The sequence below is a fragment of the Felis catus genome, chromosome X (assembly GCF_018350175.1).
Source record: "Felis catus isolate Fca126 chromosome X, F.catus_Fca126_mat1.0, whole genome shotgun sequence".
Classification (NCBI taxonomy): Eukaryota; Metazoa; Chordata; class Mammalia; order Carnivora; family Felidae; genus Felis; species Felis catus.
The window spans coordinates 83,919,124-83,939,209 of NC_058386.1; the positions used below are offsets into that span (position 1 = coordinate 83,919,124).

General features: G+C 38.4%; 1 protein-coding gene across 2 annotated transcripts in view; it reads left to right on the plus strand.

Moving 5' to 3' along the window:
• Positions 1-451: 451 nt before the first annotated feature.
• Positions 452-20,086, plus strand: part of FAM199X (family with sequence similarity 199, X-linked) — a 34,673-nt gene continuing 15,038 nt past the window's right edge. The window contains exons 1-2 of one of the 2 annotated variants that reach the window (XM_045050615.1): positions 452-975; positions 14,666-14,885. In XM_045050615.1, the coding sequence (XP_044906550.1) occupies positions 779-975; positions 14,666-14,885 (417 nt within the window). In that variant the 5' untranslated portion in view covers positions 452-778. The remainder of the gene's footprint in view (positions 976-14,665; positions 14,886-20,086) is intronic. The other variant, XM_004000749.6, reaches the window with a different exon arrangement.

Consider the following 20,086-nt stretch of genomic DNA (forward strand, 5'->3'; position numbering starts at 1 on the left):
AGCCTGGTGACTGTTGTGTAGAGTTCTCAGGGTTAGAAGATCAGGGGTGAGGCAGGGACTATTTTTTCCTTCTTGGCCCATTTTCCCTATAGCTCATTGCACAGTGCTGGGCACACACTGCAGGGACTCAATATAAATACTTATTGAATTGGGACAGGGTGGTCAAGTACGCTGGGAACCAGGACATCTGGATTCTTTCTCACGCACTCTCAGTGTGACCTTGGCCAAGTCCGTTTTCTCAGGGCCGCTGCTTGCTGCTTAGTAATCAGCCCTGGGTGAGAAAACGGAGGTGGTTGGCCTGAAGTGCCGGGCCTTTCCAGCGCCTGGAATCCCTGATTCCACGCGTCGAGGGCGGGGCGGGCGGAGGTTCAGTTCCTCCTCCGCTCCAGCAGGGGGCGCAGGAAGCGACTTCCCGCCGCCGGCGGGCGCCAGGCGGATAGCAGGAGTAGCGAGCTGCGAGCGCAGTGGGCGGGACGGACGGCGGTGGCTGTGTGCTGCGCTGCGCTTACTGGGCTGGGCCGGGCAACGGTGGTGACGGAGACGGCTGCAGAGGCCGAGGCGCTGACCGGGTCGTCAGCCGCCTGCTGTGGTCTCTAGCAGCCTCTTCGCGCGGCCAGCATTCCCCGGGCGGCGTCTGGCCGTGGCGCTCAGCCTGCTAGTGAGCTGCGGTGGGCACACCCTGGCGCGGCGGCGGCAGACAGGTTAGAGTGGGGGAAGGGGCAGGCGCGGGAGCCGCTTGGGGCTAGAGAGGGAGCCCGAAGCCAGGCAGTCTCCAGCCATGTCCGACGAGACGTCGGCCACCACTTCGTATGAGAAGTTTCTAACCCCCGAGGAACCCTTCCCCCTTCTGGGACCCCCTCGCGGGGTGGGCACCTGCCCGAGCGAGGAGCCAGGTTGCCTGGACATCAGCGACTTTGGCTGCCAGCTGTCCTCTTGTCATCGCACCGATCCGCTCCACCGCTTTCACACCAACAGGTACGAACTGCCGCTGAGGGCAGGGGCGAACTGCTCACACCCTGCCTTAAGCTGGAGAACGCCAGGTCCCTCCCGTGCCTGGATGTCCACCTCTGGTCTGCGCTTCCTTTCGTCCCCTCCCCCACCTTCCTCCGACCAGCGCTTATTCCCTGGCTCCTTCCCTCTCCCCCTCCCTATGTTCACCCCTGCCCTCCGATTTTCCTTTCTGCTGGCATTTTACTCGCTCTCTTTTCCGATTCTTCTGACCACAGCGACTCCTCCCTTTCCCTTCTTGCCTCATCTGTACCCTGAGAATTCCAAATCCCCACCCACGATTTTAAGATGCATCCCTGTTTCCATCCACCTGAAAAAGTTTAACCCCTTCCATCTCCCATACACTCTAGAGTAGATTTCGGATGACTCAAAGTCAATCTATGGATCTTTTGAAAAATGGCACTTTTAAAACTAGAATCTTCCCTTTCCCGATTTTTAGCCTGTCTCACAGCCCAGTTCCCCCCCCCCCCCATTTTTTTGGTGAAGCTCTAGAAAACCAGGCCGTTCTTTTTTTCCTGTCCTTATGAACTTTTGCTTTACCACTTTAGGACCTGCCAAAATGTATAAGCTTAGATCTGGAAGGTTCCTTCATGTAGCCTATCCCTTGGTTTGCTCCCCCAGTGGAGGGATGGAGCTACGCTTAGGATGGGCTTGCTTTTACAAATTTATTTAGAGGGTGCATCTCCTAACTGATTTTATTGGAAGGAAGATTGTTCTGGAGAATTCCATCACACAGGCGTTTAAGTATTATACCAAATGTGGGGATTTAAAGATGTTGTACACAGGGGTCCAACCTTTAATAAAGGTGGATATTGGGAGATACATACCAAAGCCTGGGAGGGTGTGTGGGGAACAAGGGAGATGGAGAAGCGTTCAGCTATGGAAAATATTGGAGCTGACTTAAGAAGTCTAGCTCCGATTTCTGACCCACAACATGAGCATGAACATCCTTCCACATTTTGATGTCTTTTGCATACCCCATGCTTCTTAAATCAGTCTGCAGATTTACTGAGTACAAAGAGTGTATAAAACATGATTCTTACCTGAAAGAAATGTATAGTCTGGAAACGTGTTACATTTAAAGAGTATCATCAGTATAACACATTTGAAAATGAAGTGGTAGTAAATTTGCTACGTCTTTTCCAAATCCTCATTACAAAACTGAGGAAACTGAGGCCCAGGAGGAAAGACTGAGTTCAAGGTCATAAAACTGAGTTAGGCAAAGCCAAGATTATTTCTTTGAAGTCAGTGATGAAACTTGGAACAGAACTAATGGCTCAAATGTTATAAATGGTTGTTACAGTTTCTTAGACTAACTCACAGAAGCCTATTTAAGCCAAGATGTGATTATAACATGAATGTAATCTGTTTATGAAATCAAGTGTCTTAGGATTGTTTGCACTGGAAAATGATATAAAAGAATACTTTTGCACATATTTGGTATTTAAGTTTTTCTAGCATTGGAGCAAGTCATATACACAGGAAGTGAAATGATTTCAGAATTGGCCTGCTCTGATGATGAGGGAAAGGGAGTGGAGAAAGAGGCTGAGGGTAAGCACTGCCAAAACGGGTGGGGTGATGAGGAGTGAAACCAGGAGAATAATATATTTCTTACAGCTTGTTCTGTTCTTTCGCTTCCTCCCCATTTTTGTTCTTGTGTTTTTCTATTCCTTTTCTTAGAGACGGAAGTAAGGTCAAGGTTGTTTTCCAGAATGGGGCAGTTATGATAGAGGGGGAGGTTATTGTTCAGCCCCAGTTTTTCTAAGTCAGACATTTTTCCTAGTTACTGCCTACTTTTCAGAAATCTCCATCTCATACCCTACTTTTCCGAAGGCTTGGAATGGCAGTACTGGTCTAATGTATTTTGCTCTGTACCCTTTCCAACAAAGATTAGGGCAAGCAGAATTAGCAATGTTTACATCCGATGATGTTTCTGCCCTAGGCTACCATTTATTTATTTATTTATTTATTTATTTATTTATTTATTTATTTATTTCTTAAATCTGTCTTCAGAAAGCCTTCTCTCCATTTAGCCTCAACAAAACTGCCAAAGCATTATGTTTTATTTTTTATTTTTTATTTTTTCAATATATGAAATTTATTGTCATATTGGTTTCCACACAACACCCAGTGCTCATCCCAAAAGGTACCCTCCTCAATACCCATCACCCACCCTCCCCTCCCTCCCACCCCCCATCAACCCTCAGTTTGTTCTCAGTTTTTAAGAGTCTCTTATGCTTTGGCTCTTTCCCACTCTAACCTCTTTTTTTTTTTCCTTCCCCTCCCCCATGGGTTTCTGTTAAGTTTCTCAGGATCCACATAAGAGTGAAAACATATGGTATCTGTCTTTCTCTGTATGGCTTATTTCACTTAGCATCACACTCTCCAGTTCCATCCACGCTGCTACAAAGGGCCGTATTTCATGCTTTCTCATTGCCACGTAGTACTCCATTGTGTATATAAACCACAATTTCTTTATCCATTCATCAGTTGTTGGACATTTAGGCTCTTTCCATAATTTGGCTATTGTTGAGAGTGCTGCTATAAACATTGGGGTACAAGTGCCCCTATGCATCAGTACTCCTGTATCCCTTGGGTAAATTCCTAGCAGTGCTATTGCTGGGTCTTAGGGTAGGTCTATTTTTAATTTTCTGAGGAACCTCCACACTGCTTTCCATAGTGGCTGCACCAGTTTGCATTGCCACCAACAGTGCAAAAGGGTTCCCGTTTCTCCACATCCTCTCCAGCATCTATAGTCTCCTATTTGTTCATTTTGGCCACTCTGACTGGCGTGAGGTTATATCTGAGTGTGGTTTTGATTTGTATTTCCCTGATGAGGAGCGACGTTGAGCATCTTTTCATGTGCCTGTTGGCCATCCGGATGTCTTCTTTAGAGAAGTGTCTATTCATGTTTTCTGCCCATTTCTTCACTGGGTTATTTGTTTTTCGGGTGTGGAGTTTGGTGAGCTCTTTATAGATTTTGGATACTAGCCCTTTGTCTGATATGTCATTTGCAAATATCTTTTCCCATTCCATCGGTTGCCTTATAGTTTTGTTGGTTGTTTCCTTTGTTGTGCAGAAGCTTTTTATCTTCATAAGGTCCCAATAGTTCATTTTTGCTGTTAATTCCCTTGCCTTTGGGGATGTGTCAAGTAAGAAATTGCTACGGGTGAGGTCAGAGAGGTCTTTTCCTGCTTTCTCCTCTAGGGTTTTGATGGTTTCCTGTCTCACATTCAGGTCCTTTATCCATTTTGAGTTTATTTTTGTGAATGGTGTGAGAAAGTGGTCTAGTTTCAACCTTCTGCATGTTGCTGTCCAGGTCTCCCAGCACCATTTGTTAAAGAGACTGTCTTTTTTCCATTGGATGTTCTTTCCTGCTTTGTCAAAGATGAGTTGGCCATACGTTTGTGGGTCTAGTTCTGGGGTTTCTATTCTATTGCATTGATCTATGTGTCTGTTTTTGTGCCAATACCATGCTGTGTTGATGATTACAGCTTTGTAGTAGAGGCTAAAGTCTGGGATTGTGATGCCTCCCGCTTTGGTCTTCTTCTTCAAAATTACTTTGGTTATTCGGGGCCTTTTGTGTTTCCATATGAATTTTAGAATGGCTTGTTCTAGTTTCGAGAAGAATGCTGGTGCAATTTTGATTGGGATTGCATTGAATGTGTAGATAGCTTTGGGTAGTATTGACATTTTAACAATATTTATTCTTCCAATCCATGAGCAGGGAATGTCTTTCCATTTCTTTATACCTTCTTCAATTACCTTCATAAACTTTCTGTAGTTTTCAGCATACAGATCTTTTACATCTTTGGTTAGATTTATTCCTAGGTATTTTATGCTTCTTGGTGCAATTGTGAATGGGATCAGTTTCTTTATTTCTCTTTCTGTTGCTTCATTGTTAGTGTATAAGAATGCAACTGATTTCTGTACATTGATTTTGTATCCTGCAACTTTGCTGAATTCCTGTATCAGTTCTAGCAGACTTTTGGTGGAGTCTATCGGATTTTCCATGTATAATATCATGTCATCTGCAAAAAGCGAAAGCTTGACTTCATCTTTGCCAATTTGGATGCCTTTGATTTCCTTTTGTTGTCTGATTGCTGATGCTAGAACTTCCAACACTATGTTAAACAACAGCAGTGAGAGTGGGTATCCCTGTCGTGTTCCTGACCTCAGGGAAAAAGCTCTCAGTTTTTCCCCATTGAGGATGATGTTAGCTGTGGGCTTTTCATAAATGGCTTTTATGATGTTTAAGTATGTTCCTTCTATCCCCAGTTTCTCAAGGGTTTTTATTAAGAAAGGGTGCTGGATTTTGTCAAAGGCCTTTTCTGCATCGATTGACAGGATCCTATGGTTCTTCTCTTTTCTTTAATTAATGTGATGTATCACGTTAATTGATTTGCAAATGTTGAACCAGCCCTGCATCCCAGGAATGAATCCCACTTGATCATGGTGAATAATTCTTTTTATATGCTGTTGAATTCGATTTGCTAGTATCTTATTGAGAATTTTTGCATCCATATTCATCAGGGATATTGGCCTGTAGTTCTCTTTTGTTACTGGGTCTCTGTCTGGTTTAGGAATCAAAGTAATCCTGGCTTCATAGAATGAGTCTGGAAGTTTTCCTTCCCTTTCTATTTCTTGGAATAGCTTGAGAAGGATAGGTATTATCTCTGCTTTAAACGTCTGGTAAAACTCCCCTGGGAAGCCACCTGGTCCTGAACTCTTATTTGTTGGGAGATTTTTGATAACCGATTCAATTTCTTCGCTGGTTATGGGTCTGTTCAAGCTTTCTATTTCCTCCTGATTGAGTTTTGGAAGAGTGTGGGTGTTTAGGAATTTGTCCATTTCTTCCAGGTTGTCCAGTTTGTTGGCATATAATTTTTCATAGTATTCCCTGATAATTGTTTGTATCTCTGAGGGATTGGTTGTCATAATTCCATTTTCATTCATGATTTTATCTATTTGGGTCATCTCCCTTTTCTTTTTGAGAAGCCTGGCTAGAGGTTTGTCAATTTTGTTAGTTTTTTCCAAAAAACAACTCTTGGTTTCGTTGATCTGCTCTACAGTTTTTTTAGATTCTATATTGTTTATTTCTGCTCTGATCTTTATTATTTCTCTTCTTCTGCTGGGTTTAGGCTGCCTTTGCTGTTCTGCTTCTATTTCCTTTAGGTGTGCTGTTAGATTTTGTATTTGGGATGTTTCTTGTTTCTTGAGATAGGCCTGGATTGCAATGTATTTTCCTCTCAGGACTGCCTTCGCTGCATCCCAAAGCGTTTGGATTGTTGTATTTTCATTTTCGTTTGTTTCCATATATTTTTTAATTTCTTCTCTAATTGCCTGGTTGACCCACTCATTCTTTAGTAGGGTGTTCTTTAACCTCCATGCTTTTGGAGGTTTTCCAGACTTTTTCCTGTGGTTGATTTCAAGCTTCATAGCATTGTGGTCTGAGAGTATGCATGGTATAATTTCAATTCTTGTATACTTATGAAGGGCTGTTTTGTGACCCAGTATATGATCTGTCTTGGAGAATGTTCCATGTGCACTCGGGAAGAAAGTATATTCTGTTGCCTTGGGGTGCAGAGTTCTAAATATATCTGTCAAGTCCATCTGATCCAATGTGTCATTCAGGGCCCTTGTTTCTTTATTGACTGTGTGTCTAGATGATCTATCCATTTCTGTAAGTGGAGTGTTAACGTCCCCTGCAATTACCACATTCTTATCAATAAGGTTGCTTATGTTTATGAGTAATTGTTTTATATATTTGGGGGCTCCGGTATTTGGCGCATAGACATGTATAATTGTTAGCTCTTCCTGATGGATAGACCCTGTAATTATTATATAATGCCCTTCTTCATCTCTTGTTACAGCCTTTAATTTAAAGTCTAGTTTGTCTGATATAAGTATGGCTACTCCAGCTTTCTTTTGGCTTCCAGTAGCATGATAAATAGTACTCCATCCCCTCACTCTCAATCTAAAGGTGTCCTCATATCTAAAATGAGTCTCTTGTAGACAGCAAATAGATGGGTCTTGTTTTTTTATCCATTCTGATACCCTGTGTCTTTTGGTTGGCGCATTTAATCCATTTACATTCAGTGTTATAGAAAGATACGGGTTTAGAGTCATTGTGATGTCTGTATGTTTTATGCTTGTAGCGATGTCTCTGGTACTTTGTCTCACAGGATCCCCCTTAGGATCTCTTGTAGGGCTGGTTTAGTGGTGACAAATTCCTTCAGTTTTTGTTTGTTTGGGAAGACCTTTATCTCTCCTTCTATTCTAAATGACAGACTTGCTGGATAAAGGATTCTCGGCTGCATATTTTTTCTGTTCAATACATTGAAGATCTCGTGCCAATCCTTTCTGGCCTGCCAAGTTTCAAAAGAGAGATCAGTCACGAGTCTTATAGGTCTCCCTTTATAAGTTAGGGCATGTTTATCCCTTGCTGCTTTCAGAATTTTCTCTTTATCCTTGTATTTTGCCAGTTTGACTATGATATGTCGTGCAGAAGATCAATTCAAGTTACGTCTGAAGGGAGTTCTCTGTGCCTCTTGGATTTCAATGCCTTTTTCCTTCCCCAGATCTGGGAAGTTCTCAGCTATGATTTCTTCAAGTACACCTTCAGTACCTTTCCCTCTCTCTTCCTCCTCTGGGATACCAATTATGCGTATATTATTTCTTTTTAGTGTGTCACTTAGTTCTCTAATTTTCCCCTCATACTCCTGGATTTTTTTATCTCTCTTTTTCTCAGCTTCCTCTTTTTCCATAACTTTATCTTCTAGTTCACCTATTCTCTCCTCTGCCTCTTCAATCCGAGCCGTCGTGGTTTCCATTTTGTTTTGCATTTCGTTTAAAGTGTTTTTCAGCTCCTCGTGAGTGTTCCTTAGTCCCTTGATCTCTGTAGCAAGAGATTCTCTGCTGTCCTCTATACTGTTTTCAAGCCCAGTGATTCATTTTATGACTATTATTCTAAATTCACTTTCTGTTATATTATTTAAATCTTTGTTGATCAGTTCATTAGCTGTTGTTATTTCCTGGAGATTCTTCTGAGGGGAATTCTTCCGTTTGGTCATTTTGGATAGTCCCTGGAGTGGTGCGGACCTGCAGGGCACTTCCCCTGTGCTGTCTTGAATAACTTGTGTTGGTGGCGGGGCCGCAATCAGACCTGATGTCTGCCCCAGGCCCACCGCTGGGGCCACAGTCAGACTGGTGTGTGCCTTCTCTTACCCTCTCCTAGGGGCGGGATTCACTGTGGGGTGGTGTGGCCCGTCTGGGCTACTTGCACACTGCCAGGCTTGTGGAGCTGGGGATCTGGAGTATTAGCTGGGGTGGGTAGGCAAGGTGCAAGGGGGCAGGAGGGGCAGGCTTAGCTCGCTTCTCCTTAGGTGTTCCCGTCAGTAGGGGCCCCTCTTCCGTGGGCCTCTCGTCTGCGCTTGGCTCTGGGAACTCCGTTCTGCTAGTTTCTGGTGGTATTCTGGGTTAGTTAGGCAGGTGTAGGTGGAATCTAAGTAATCAGCAGGATGCGCGGTGAACCCAGCGTCCTCCTAAGCCACCATCTTCCCCACACTCCCCCCTAGGCTGCCTTTTAAATCTTTTCTCATTTTGGACTCCTCTGCCTTCCTACCCCTCCTCAAGATGGCATTTGAGAGGACCATATGCTTCCAGTCAGTTCTTCTCAGAGAGAAGCAAACAGCTAAGTCATGTATGTAGGCAAAGTTTAGTTTACCGAATTCTTTTATTTTGAATTTGCATGTGTCCCTTTTTTTCTTCACATCACCAGTTCAAGCAACAATTCAAAACAGATATGAATAGTTGAGTACTGATGTTCTGCTTTGGGTTTAGTCATTATAAAACACATTTTATTGGAAATAAAAAGCTTGTCAGTTGGCAGATACTTGATTTACGTTTATTTTGCTTCTTCCTTGTTACCTGATGAGAAAACTGTGGAGATTGTTTGATATCGTTGATAGTATCTGATGATGACAGTTTTGTGCCTGCTCATTTACCTGACTCTGGGCTATATTTGAAATCTTTGTTAGCCAAGGGATTCAAGGCACTATTATTTATTATCCCTAAGTTTGAATGTTTGTAGTGTTCATATTAGAGTCACCTGAGACTTCAAATGGCATGTCACTATTCTACATTCAGTGGAAAATTACATGAACACAGCCACTTTCCTAAGAAATCACACTTTCCTGGGAGTATCTTTTAGGATTTTATGACCGAGTTGGGTTTGTCTGGAATTTTGCTTAGAATAAAATAAATTTTAAGAAACTTAATTATTTTTTTTAGTTTAAATGTTAATACAGAATATATGTGGTGTTTATGACATTTTTCCTTGGTTTTGAGACAGGATTTTTCTGATGTAATTGTTGGCATTTGTCCATGGCACTCTCCACCATTATCAAAAAAGGATGTCATTTACAAAACTGAAAAAATTAAGATGATATTGGTTGGTCCTGGAATTAAATTGAGGGAGATTAATATGAACTACTCGATGTGTTATTCTCTTCATCTTTTAGTAGTACATCAGTACTTAGACATTGCACAGTTTTGAAAAGCATGTGGGAGGACGGTGCCCCACTTTTGTACACCCTATTGGCAGAACAGGAAATGAACTATCGTATAAAGCAATTATTTGGTTATGTGATTACCCAGAAGAACCCCAATACTATTGTGTACCTTTTGTACTCCCCACAGTTTCCCTATCTCAATATAGAATTAACAGTTGCAAAACAGCTGTAAGTTGCAGGTGGGAGAACCACACTCCGTGAAGTAACAGATTATAGAGGCAGGAGGAATTTAGTTTGGGGACTTCTTGAGACAAGTTGAGAATGGGGATCAGGCTTGGGAGAACTATCCAGGCTAGAAGTGTGGATTTGGGAGCATTCAGAACAGAAATTCCAGTAGCGTCTTAGGAGTAGAACTGTGGGTTACAAAGGTTGAAAGAAGAAGGAACTTTTCAATTAATTTAGCAGGGAAGGGAAAGAGAGGAGATACAATAATTTGAAAGAAAGGTGAAGGTTTCTTCATTGTTGTTGTTTGCTTTGTTTAGTTTTTCTTTCCCAAGAATAGAGCTTTTAGCTCTTTAGGAGCAGCCCACAGGAAAGGGAGAAATTGAAAATGCAAGAGAGTGTGGGATGACAAGAGATGGATGGGTTGAACTCAGAAGCCCAAATGGAATAATTAACCTTAAACATGACATGGAATGTTTTTTGCTTCCGAGGCTGTGGAGAGCGTACCAAGACAGTTGAGATTGCTAGGAGGAGAGTTAGGAATTTGAGTGAGTAGAGTAGCTAGCAGGGTTGTATCACCTGCTCTTACTTGGGAACTTAATGGCCTGTGCTGCTCCAAAGGTGTAGCAGAGGTCAGGAGTGGCTGTATGGGGTTTTTGGCAGATAAGTCTTGCAGATAAATGTACTTGGCTTTACTTTTTTTTAATTAAAATTTGGACAGCAAGCCTTGTTATTAATCCATTGGGATTAATAAACTCCCAATAAACTTCATTGGGATTCTTTTCAACATTTTTCTTTTAAGATAGAAAGTCTCCTTTGTGAATAATTTTATGATTATAGCTAGGATCTTAGTATTAGGTAGCTTTCTCTTAGTGGAATAAGATGTAGGGGCTTTGCAGGTTTGAATAGTTCAGTGCTGACTGAGCACATGCACACAGTGGTCATTCATTACATATTTGAAATCACACTTAAATTTTTATTATAAAATCTCATTTTAGAAAATTGGCATATGCAAAACTGTAGGGATCACCTATGATCCCTTTCAGTAAAGAAAACAACTATCAACATTTTCATGTTGTTACTTTTAATATTCTTTTTATGTTCATATGTAATTTTTAAAAATCAGGATCAGGTTATATAAAATTTGTGACCGGGTTTTTGCACTTACATTGTGAGTGTTCTCCTTTTTAAAAAATAGTCTGAAATATAAATTTATTGATTATAAAACACCATTATTTAGATATGTTATTTAATTATTCCCCATATTTGGGGACCATGTCTTTTCCCTTTATTGGCTATTATAAATGATATTGTTTGGACATGTTTGTGCATACATTTTTTTCCAAATTTCTATTTGAGGAAGTGATAGATTCCTAGAGGGGCAATTACTGAGTCCAAAGGAATGAACTTCTTTGAAGCTCTTGATATATGTACAGTACCAAATTGCGTTTTAGGAAGATTATGCCAATTTAACCTCCCACCAGCAGTGGATAAAAAAGTACTATCTAGTTTGTTTTTGTTCACATTGCCTTAAAGTAATAATAAAGATAATATTTGGAAATTAGAAGATAATAGAATTTTTAAAAAATCTCTAGTAGTAAAAATACTAATTTTCTGTTTTGTAAATGATTGGTTTCATGTATGAACCCACTTTTATTGCCACTGTTAATTACAAGAAAAAAGAGAAAAGGCTTCTAAGAATACCCAGAATCCTGTTAAATCTGTTATAAAGTCATGGACTTGGAAAATTGAGAAACATATACTGATTTTGCCCTACGGTTAGAACACAAAACCAAGCAAATTCCTGACTGCCTTGTCAGTGATCCAAACATTAGATTATTAAATCTAGCATAGTTTTTTTAAAAAGGAAAGCCATTATTACTCATGGAAGGAAACACATTTCTGCAGAATTTTTGCAAGCTCAAAAGGAATTCTCATTAAAAACAATTACCTAACAGCTTTTCCTACCACATAACACAGTACGTGGCACATAGAAGATGCTAGCTAAATATTTGTTGAGTGGGTGAATGAATGTTTTAAAAAGTCACATGCAATTTGAAGACACAAAAGAAAAAATAATTTGCCCAGAATACAGTATAGGTACTGGTTTACTAGGTCTAGGACAAATCTTGTGATTGCCATTTTATAGCTTTTATATTGCCTTATAAACTATATTAACTTGGTTAATTCTGCTAGGTTTGTTGATTTTTTGAAAAATGAGGATACTGCTTGCCTAGGAGGCGTGTGATGAATCTATGTAATATTACAGGGTATTCTAAGATTGTTAGATGAATTAGATTTTTGCCTATTTATAAAAGCTTGATGACATCTGTGTTTATATTTACTGAACTATAACAGTTTAGAGACTGTGTGTCTGTGTCTGCTTTGATGCTATAAAATTGTCAGATTGCCCAAATTTTGTAAATCAAGAACTTTGAAATTAAGATTAGTCGTACAAAGTGGGGAGGTAAAAAATGAAAAACACAATTCAAGAAATAATGGATTTAATGAGGGATGAGAAACAATCTTAAGTAAGTAACAAGCTTTTCTTCAGGAGGTGATTATTTCAGTATCTTATTGGTATCGGATGTACTAAATCATTATCTTAAGGATTAATTCCCTAGGCTACTGCCAAAGCAATGAAGATTACCTCCTTAATAGTATAAAGCTAGTGGAAATTTACAAAAGAAAGCAGACTTGTAGATTTTGAGACAAAAAAAAGTAACCCTGCAATAAATACCACAGACAAAATGTTAATGTTGCTAATGTATTAAGAACTCATAAAATCAATAAGGAAAACATTAACACATACAAAAACACTAGAGCAAAATAGTTAATAAATGTTTTAGAATTTGATCTTGCCAGTAATTAAAGAAATAAAAATTGATATAAAAATGTGTTTTTTTTCTATCATATAGGTAAAAATTTTGAAAATTCCACTGCTGTTAAGTTTGTGGTGAAATGAGCACTTTTTGTATACTGCTTTGGGGATTGTAAATTGGTGCAGCTTTTCAGAAAGGTCTTTGGCTAAGTATGATATGACCTTCAGAAATGTTCATATTCTTTGACTCAGTACTTTCAAGTAATCTATCTTTAGAGATTAAATATTTTGATAAAAAGTTATAACCAAAAAAGAGTTAACCCCCCAAATGGAAACAGCCTAAGTATTACTGAAGGAATAAGATTAAATAAATTATGATACTTTATAATCAGTGGAATATTATATAGGCATTAAAATGTTTTCAAGATAGGGGAGCCTGGGTGGCTCAATCGTTTAAGCCTCCGACTTCGACTCAGGTCATGGTCTCATAGTTTGTGAGTTTAAGCCCTGCATTGGGCTCTGCGCTGACAGCTCAGAGCCTGGAGCCTGTTTTGGGTTCTGTGTCTCCCTCTCTCTCTATTCCCTGCTCATGCTCTGCCTCTCAAAAATAAATAAACATTCAAAAAATAAAAAAAATGTTTTCAAGTTATATATAATAGTATCCTGCTTTCTATACTTAACATATATATGATTCTCTCTCTCTCTCTCTCTCTCTCTCTCTCTCTCTTGCCCTACCCACTGATGTGCGTGTGCTCTCTCTCCCAAAATAAATTAATTAAAAAATAATAGTAGCTACCATGTATTGAGCACTTTTTATGTCTGCTAAGTGTTCCATATGCATTCTTATATAATGTTCCTAATAACTGTTTCTTAAAGATGAGAACACAGACTTGAGGAGGGTATATTTTGCTTAAGATCAAGTAGTAGTAGTAGTAGTAGTAATCAAATGATAAAGCAAGAATTTGAACTCAGTCTGACTTCAAAGTGTATTCATAACTACTATGCTAGAAGTTTTGATTCTAGATGAAGGTTTTACTATATTCTTAATTTAAATACAATCTTTAATATAACTACATATATTTATTTATTTTAGAGAGAGCATGAAAGTGAGGGAGAGTGGCAGAGGAAGAGAGAGAATCTTAAGTAGACTCCAAGCTCAGTGTGGAGCCCGATGTAGGGCTTGATCCTAGGACCCTGGGGTCATGACCTGAGCCAAAATCAAGAGTGAAACTCTTAACCGACTGAACCACCCAGGCTCCCCTTAATACAATTTTCTTTTAAAATGTTTTATTATAAAAATTTTCAAATACAAAAATTAAAGGGACTAGTGTAATGAACCTCATACCCAGCTTCAACAATTATTTGCTATGACAGTGTGCTTCATACCACTACTCATTCCTCAAACCCTTCTTATAATTTCGAGACAAATTCCAGATATATTTCATTCATAAATGTTTTAGTGTACATCCTTAAAAGAGAAGGGCTCTTTTGAAAATAATCACAATAACATTGTCATACCTAAAAATTTACATACAGTCTTTTTCTTTAGGATGGTTTCTTAATTTTTTTTAAATTTTATTTTTTATGCTTTAAATTTACATCCAAATTAGCATATAGTGCAACAATGATTTCAGGAGTAGATTCCTTAGTGCCCCTTACCCATTTAGCCCATCCCTTCCACAATCCCTCCAGTAACCCTGTTTGTTCTCCATGTTTAAGAGTCTCTTATGTTTTGTCCCCCTCCTTGTTTTTATATTATTTTTGCTACCCTTCTCTTATGTTCATCTGTTCTGTGTCTTAAAGTCCTCATATGAGTGAAGTCATATGATTTTTGTCTTTCTCTGACTAATTTCACTTAGCATAATACCCGCCAGTTCCATTCACGTAGTTGCAAATGGCAAGATTTCATTCTTTTTGATTGCCAAGTAATACTCCATTGTATATATACACCACATCTTCTTTATCCATTCATCCATCGATGGACATTTGGGCTCTTTTCAGTACAGTCATCATAAATGTCATAAATGTATCCTATTAATATCTTAAAATTGTGTGGATTTTGTAGTTCCTATTGTAATTTCTTTTGTGTTGTGTTTTTAAGGTGGAACTTAACTTCTTGTGGAACAAGCGTTGCCAGCTCAGAATGCAGTGAGGAGCTATTTTCATCAGTTTCTGTTGGAGATCAAGATGACTGCTTTTCCCTGTTAGATGATCAAGACTTCACTTCTTTTGATTTATTCCCCGAAGGAAGTGTCTGCAGTGATGTCTCTTCTTCTATTAGCACATACTGGGATTGGTCAGATAGCGAGTTTGAATGGCAGGTAGGTTTTGTTTGTCTTTGTATTACCATCATTATGACATAAATAGAAGAATGAATTTCTATTTTGATATTTTCATCTCTACCTCAAAGTAAATTTTCTTCAGTGTTTATCCAGTCCTGGAAATTCTCTGACAACATTAAGAATTAGATGGAATATGTATCCTTTATTTTTGCTAATGTACCATTTAGGTATCTGATGCTGCAGATATCCTTATTTAGATTTTCGTGTAATTTAATACTTGTATAATGTTCCCATTATTATATATAATCAGTACTTTTCTATGCATGAATCCAAGCAAATGTATTCTTCCTGCTATAGTAAAAAGCCTTCGTGTCCTTATAGGCACAATATCTTTGCATCAGGGTTATGTTCTATATATCTGGGCTCTGAAACCATTATTATCATAAAAACAATTTTTGGCTCTGTTATCAGCAGCACAATACAATTACTCATTTTGTATTCTCTTCATATGTAGAGATGTTTTTTGTCCTACAGTTTTTTTTTTCTTATGGCATATATACCATGTAAAATGGCTTTGTACAAATTGCTTGGAAATTCTGCCATATAATGAATGCAGTCTATCAGAAAATGTAAATCATGTTATTGCAACATCCATTGTCTGATTGTAAAAAACAGTAACATTTGAAGAAGCTTTCCTTGCATATAGCAAATGTTATGTTCAACAGATATTTGAATGCCTACTATGTTTGAAAGCCATCCAAAACTTTGAAGTTGTGTTCTAAAAGAAGAATCAAATATTATTTTATTTTAAACGTTTTCTTATTAAAATATGAAAACAGGCTGGCATGAAGTTAAAAATAAGTCTCCAAGTCCCACTCTGCTGTGGTTACCACTGTTAAGAGTTTGTGCAGATCCAATTATGTTTGCACAGTGTTAAAAACACACAAATGGGATCATATGTTGGCCACTGTTTGGCCCTTTGATTTTTTTCAACTAATATCTCATTCTTTTCGATACCTATATCATAATTTATTTAACCTGTTCCCTAATAATGGATATTTAGATTGGTTTCAGTTTTTTCTTGTTATAAAAATGCTACACTGAAAGTTAAATTTTTATTTCATTTTTTAAAGTTTATTTATTTTTGAGAGAGAGAACATAAGGACAAGTCGGGGAGGGGCAGAGAGAGAGATAGAGAGAGGGAGACAGAATCCCAAGCAGGCTCCATGCTGTCAGCGCAGAGCCCAACGTGGGGCCTGAACTCCCCAACCATGACCCAAGTGAAAGTCCCATGCTCAACTGACTGAACCACTCAGGTGCCCCTGTGGGTTATCTTTTTACTTGATGCTGTCCTTTGACACACAAATTTTTTTTAATTTTAAAGAAGTTCAATTTATTTTTTCTTCAAATTCTGTGCTTATGATGTTATATTTAAAAAACCATTGTTTAGGGGCACCTGGGTGGCGCAGTCGGTTAAGCGTCCGACTTCAGCCAGGTCACGATCTCGCAGTCCGTGAGTTCGAGCCCCGCGTCAGGCTCTGGGCTGATGGCTCGGAGCCTGGAGCCTGTTTCTGATTCTGTGTCTCTCTCTCTCTCTGCCCTCCCCCGTTCATGCTCTGTCTCTCTCTGTCCCAAAAATAATAAATAAAAAAAAAAACATCGAAAAAAAATTTTTAAAAAAAAAATAAAAAACCATTGTTTAAGGTCATGCAGATTTTCACCTGTTTCCTTCTTAGAGTTTCAGTTTTTACATTTAGGTCTTTGATGTAAGATAGGGATCCAAATTCATTCTTTTGCATGTAGATATTCAGTTGTCCCAACACCATTTGTTGAAAAGACTATATTCTTTTCTTATTGAATGGTTTTTGTACCCTTGTGGAAATGAATTGGTCATAGATGTGGGTTTAGTTCTGGACTGTCAGTTATATTCCATTAATATATATATGTCTATCCTTATGCCGGTGCCACAGTTTTAATTGCTCTAGCTTTGTAATGAGGTTTGAAATCAGGAAGTATGAGTTCTCCTACTTTGTTCTTCTTTATTAAGCCTGTTTTGGCTATTGGCGATCCCTTCTGAAATTCCGTATGAATTCTAGGATTAAGTGATCCATTTCTACAAAAAGGGCAGTTGGAGTTTTGATAAGGATTGTATCGAATCTGTTGTAGTTTTTAGGTCTAAGCCTTGTACTTCTTTGGTTCAATTTATTCCTACATATTTTATTCCTTTGATACTGTTGTAAATGGAATTGTTTTTTTAATTTCATTTTTGTGTTCATTGCTGGTGTATAGAAATAAAACTGTTTATATTGATTGTGTATCCTACCACTTTGCTGAACTAATTTTTTTAGCTTAAATGATTATTCTTCTCTGTGTGGATTCTTTAGAGTTTTTATGTTTAAGATCTTATTTATCATCTATAAATAGAGATAGTTTTTCTTCTTCATTTCCAATCTGGATAGCTTTTTTTTCCTCTTGCCTAATTGCTCTGGCTAGATCACCAGTGCAGTGTTGAATAGAAGTGGCAAGAATTGGCATCCTTGTCTTTTCTGATCTTAGAGAAGCTTTCAGTCTTTCACCATGGAGCATAATGGTAGCTGTAGGTTTTTCATATATGCCCTTTATCATATTGAGGAATTTCTCTTCTATTCCTAGTTTGTTGAGTGTTTTTATCTGGAAGAGTATTTAGATTTTGTCAAAATGCTTTTACTGCATTTATTGAGATGACCATGCAATTTCTTCCCTTCATTCTATTAGTAGGATGTACTACATTGATTTTTGTATGTCGACCCACCTTTGCATTCCTGGAAAAAAATCCTAATTGGTCATGGTATATATTCCTTTTAATATGCTGCTGTATTTCTTTGTTAGTATTTTGTTTAGGATTTTTATGTCTGCATTCGTAAGGGGTATGGGTCTGTAGTTTTTTTGTGATACCTTCGTGTTGCTTTGGCCTCATGGAATGAGTTAGGAAGTATTCTCTTCTAGATAAAATATTGTAATAATTTTTTTTCATTTAGCATATAAACTTTTTCATGATCTTCATTATAACTCTTTTAATGACTTTATAATATTCCTGGTGCTAGATATGCCAGAGTTTGTGAAACCATTCCCCTATTTATATCCATTTCAGAATTTTTTCTGTTTTAGATAGCACAGCAGTGAGCATCTTTGTGTCGGTACCTTTTTGTTTTATGCCTCAGTTTTAAGTGCACACTTTGTATTTAAAATCAAACTACTACTTGGCAATGAGAAAGAATAAAATCATGCCATTTGCAGCAACGTGGATGGAACTGGAGGGTATTATGCTAAGTGAAATAAGTCAGTCGGAGAAAGACAGATACATGTTTTCACTCATATGTGGATCTTGAGAAACTTAACAGAAGACCATGGGGGAAGGGAAGGGGAAAAAATAGTTACAAACAGAGACGGAGGGGGCAAACCACAAGAGACTCTTAAATATAGAGAACAAACTGAGGGCTGAGGGGGGGGTGGGGGAGAGGGGAAAGTGGGTGATGGGCATTGAGGAGGGCACTTGTTGGGATGAGCACTGGGTGTTATATGGAAGCCAATTTGACAATAAATTATATTTTTAAAAATTACATACATACATACATAGCAGACTACAAGGATTCTTTAAAATATAGTCAGATGGAGTCCTGATAATTCTGAGAATTATTTTTTCTGATTATTTTATTTGAATTAAAGTTCTTACTATCCAGGGGCTCCTGGGTGGCTTGGTTGATTAAGTGTCCCACTTCAGATAATATCATGATCTCACAGTTCGTGGGTTTGAGCCCCGCCTCGGGCTCTGTGCTGACAGCTCAGAACCTGGAGCCTGCTTCAGACTGTCTCTGGCTCTCTTTGCCCCTCCCCTGCTTGTACTCTGTCTCTCTGTGTCTAAAATAAATAAACATTAAAAAAATAAAGTTCTTACCATCCATAATGTTGCAACACAGTAGTCGTTTTTTAATTTTAATTGCTGACTTCTTCATTCATTTCATGAGTAGAGTGGAAAACTATCCCCAGCCACTCACTGTTAACGTACATGACTGACTCTAACATTGGAGCAAAAATAAAGCTTGCCTTAGTAATGTGTTTTCTGAACTGGACTTCTGAAACTGGAGTGCGGGTACTCTGTCACCATGGGTATTTGTTTTTAAGTATTATTCTGAAAGGCTTAAAATGCTCTCTGTGGCTGCCTGCCAGGGCATACAATGCACCAAACTCATAAGACAGACTCAATAAATATCAGTTGAAATCTGTTAAAAAGAAAACTACAGGCCCAATATGGTGTCACTTAGGCCAAGTCTGGCAAACCAAGACTTATTAACCTAACTGCAGTTTCAACGTCCTGGGAATGTAACCTTTAAGTAGTCAATATGGGATGTCTTGGTCAATACTAGGAAATTTACCGATAGAATTCTTTTGCTCTCCTTAGGAGGACAGCAACCTTGCCAAACAATGCATTCCTTGTTAATAAATTCCTTTTTTTAAGGCCCTCTCTCTGCAGTTAAAAAACTTTTTGTTTGTTTAGTTTTGTGAATAATCTCTTTATTTGCTATATGAGATACTGCCTGATTCATGAATGGGTTAATAAAGCCAATTTAACCTTCAGTTTTAAAAAAAAGTGCTCTTTGTGGGACCACGTAATGATTAGTAGTACATTATCCAAGAAGATGATTGCAATAATTTATCCAAGAAGACGATTACAAATTATATGTTAGGATTAATATAGACTAGAAATTGTTGACTGTAATTTAAAAATTCATATTACCTTTGTTGTGATTAAAAACCGTATATGTTTAAATCTTTCTTTTTAACAGATGTTTCAATTACTACCAAAGTAAATATAAAGGATTCATAGATTCTTTGGGACGAGAAATACTAACTACTTGATAAGGCAGGATTTTAAGCTTAGAATCAAGTAGAATCAAAGCATTTTGCTTTGCTGACAGTTTTCTTTGCTTGCAGTCCTTTTGTTATTAAAGATATATTTGACTAGTCTTAGAGCTTGAAAAATTATTTTACTGTTGAGCAGGGAACCATAGAAAATTTAGAGTGAGTAATTCAGCTGTCACACTTGAAACCTAAAGGTACAATTTGAAATTACACATAGACTGTTACAGAAATGAGCTTACTCATAAAATTTTGCTGCATACTGCAGAAAATTTGGCAGAGATTTGATTTAATTCTGTCTCCTTGCCACAATTACTGATTATAATATAAATATATTAAATACT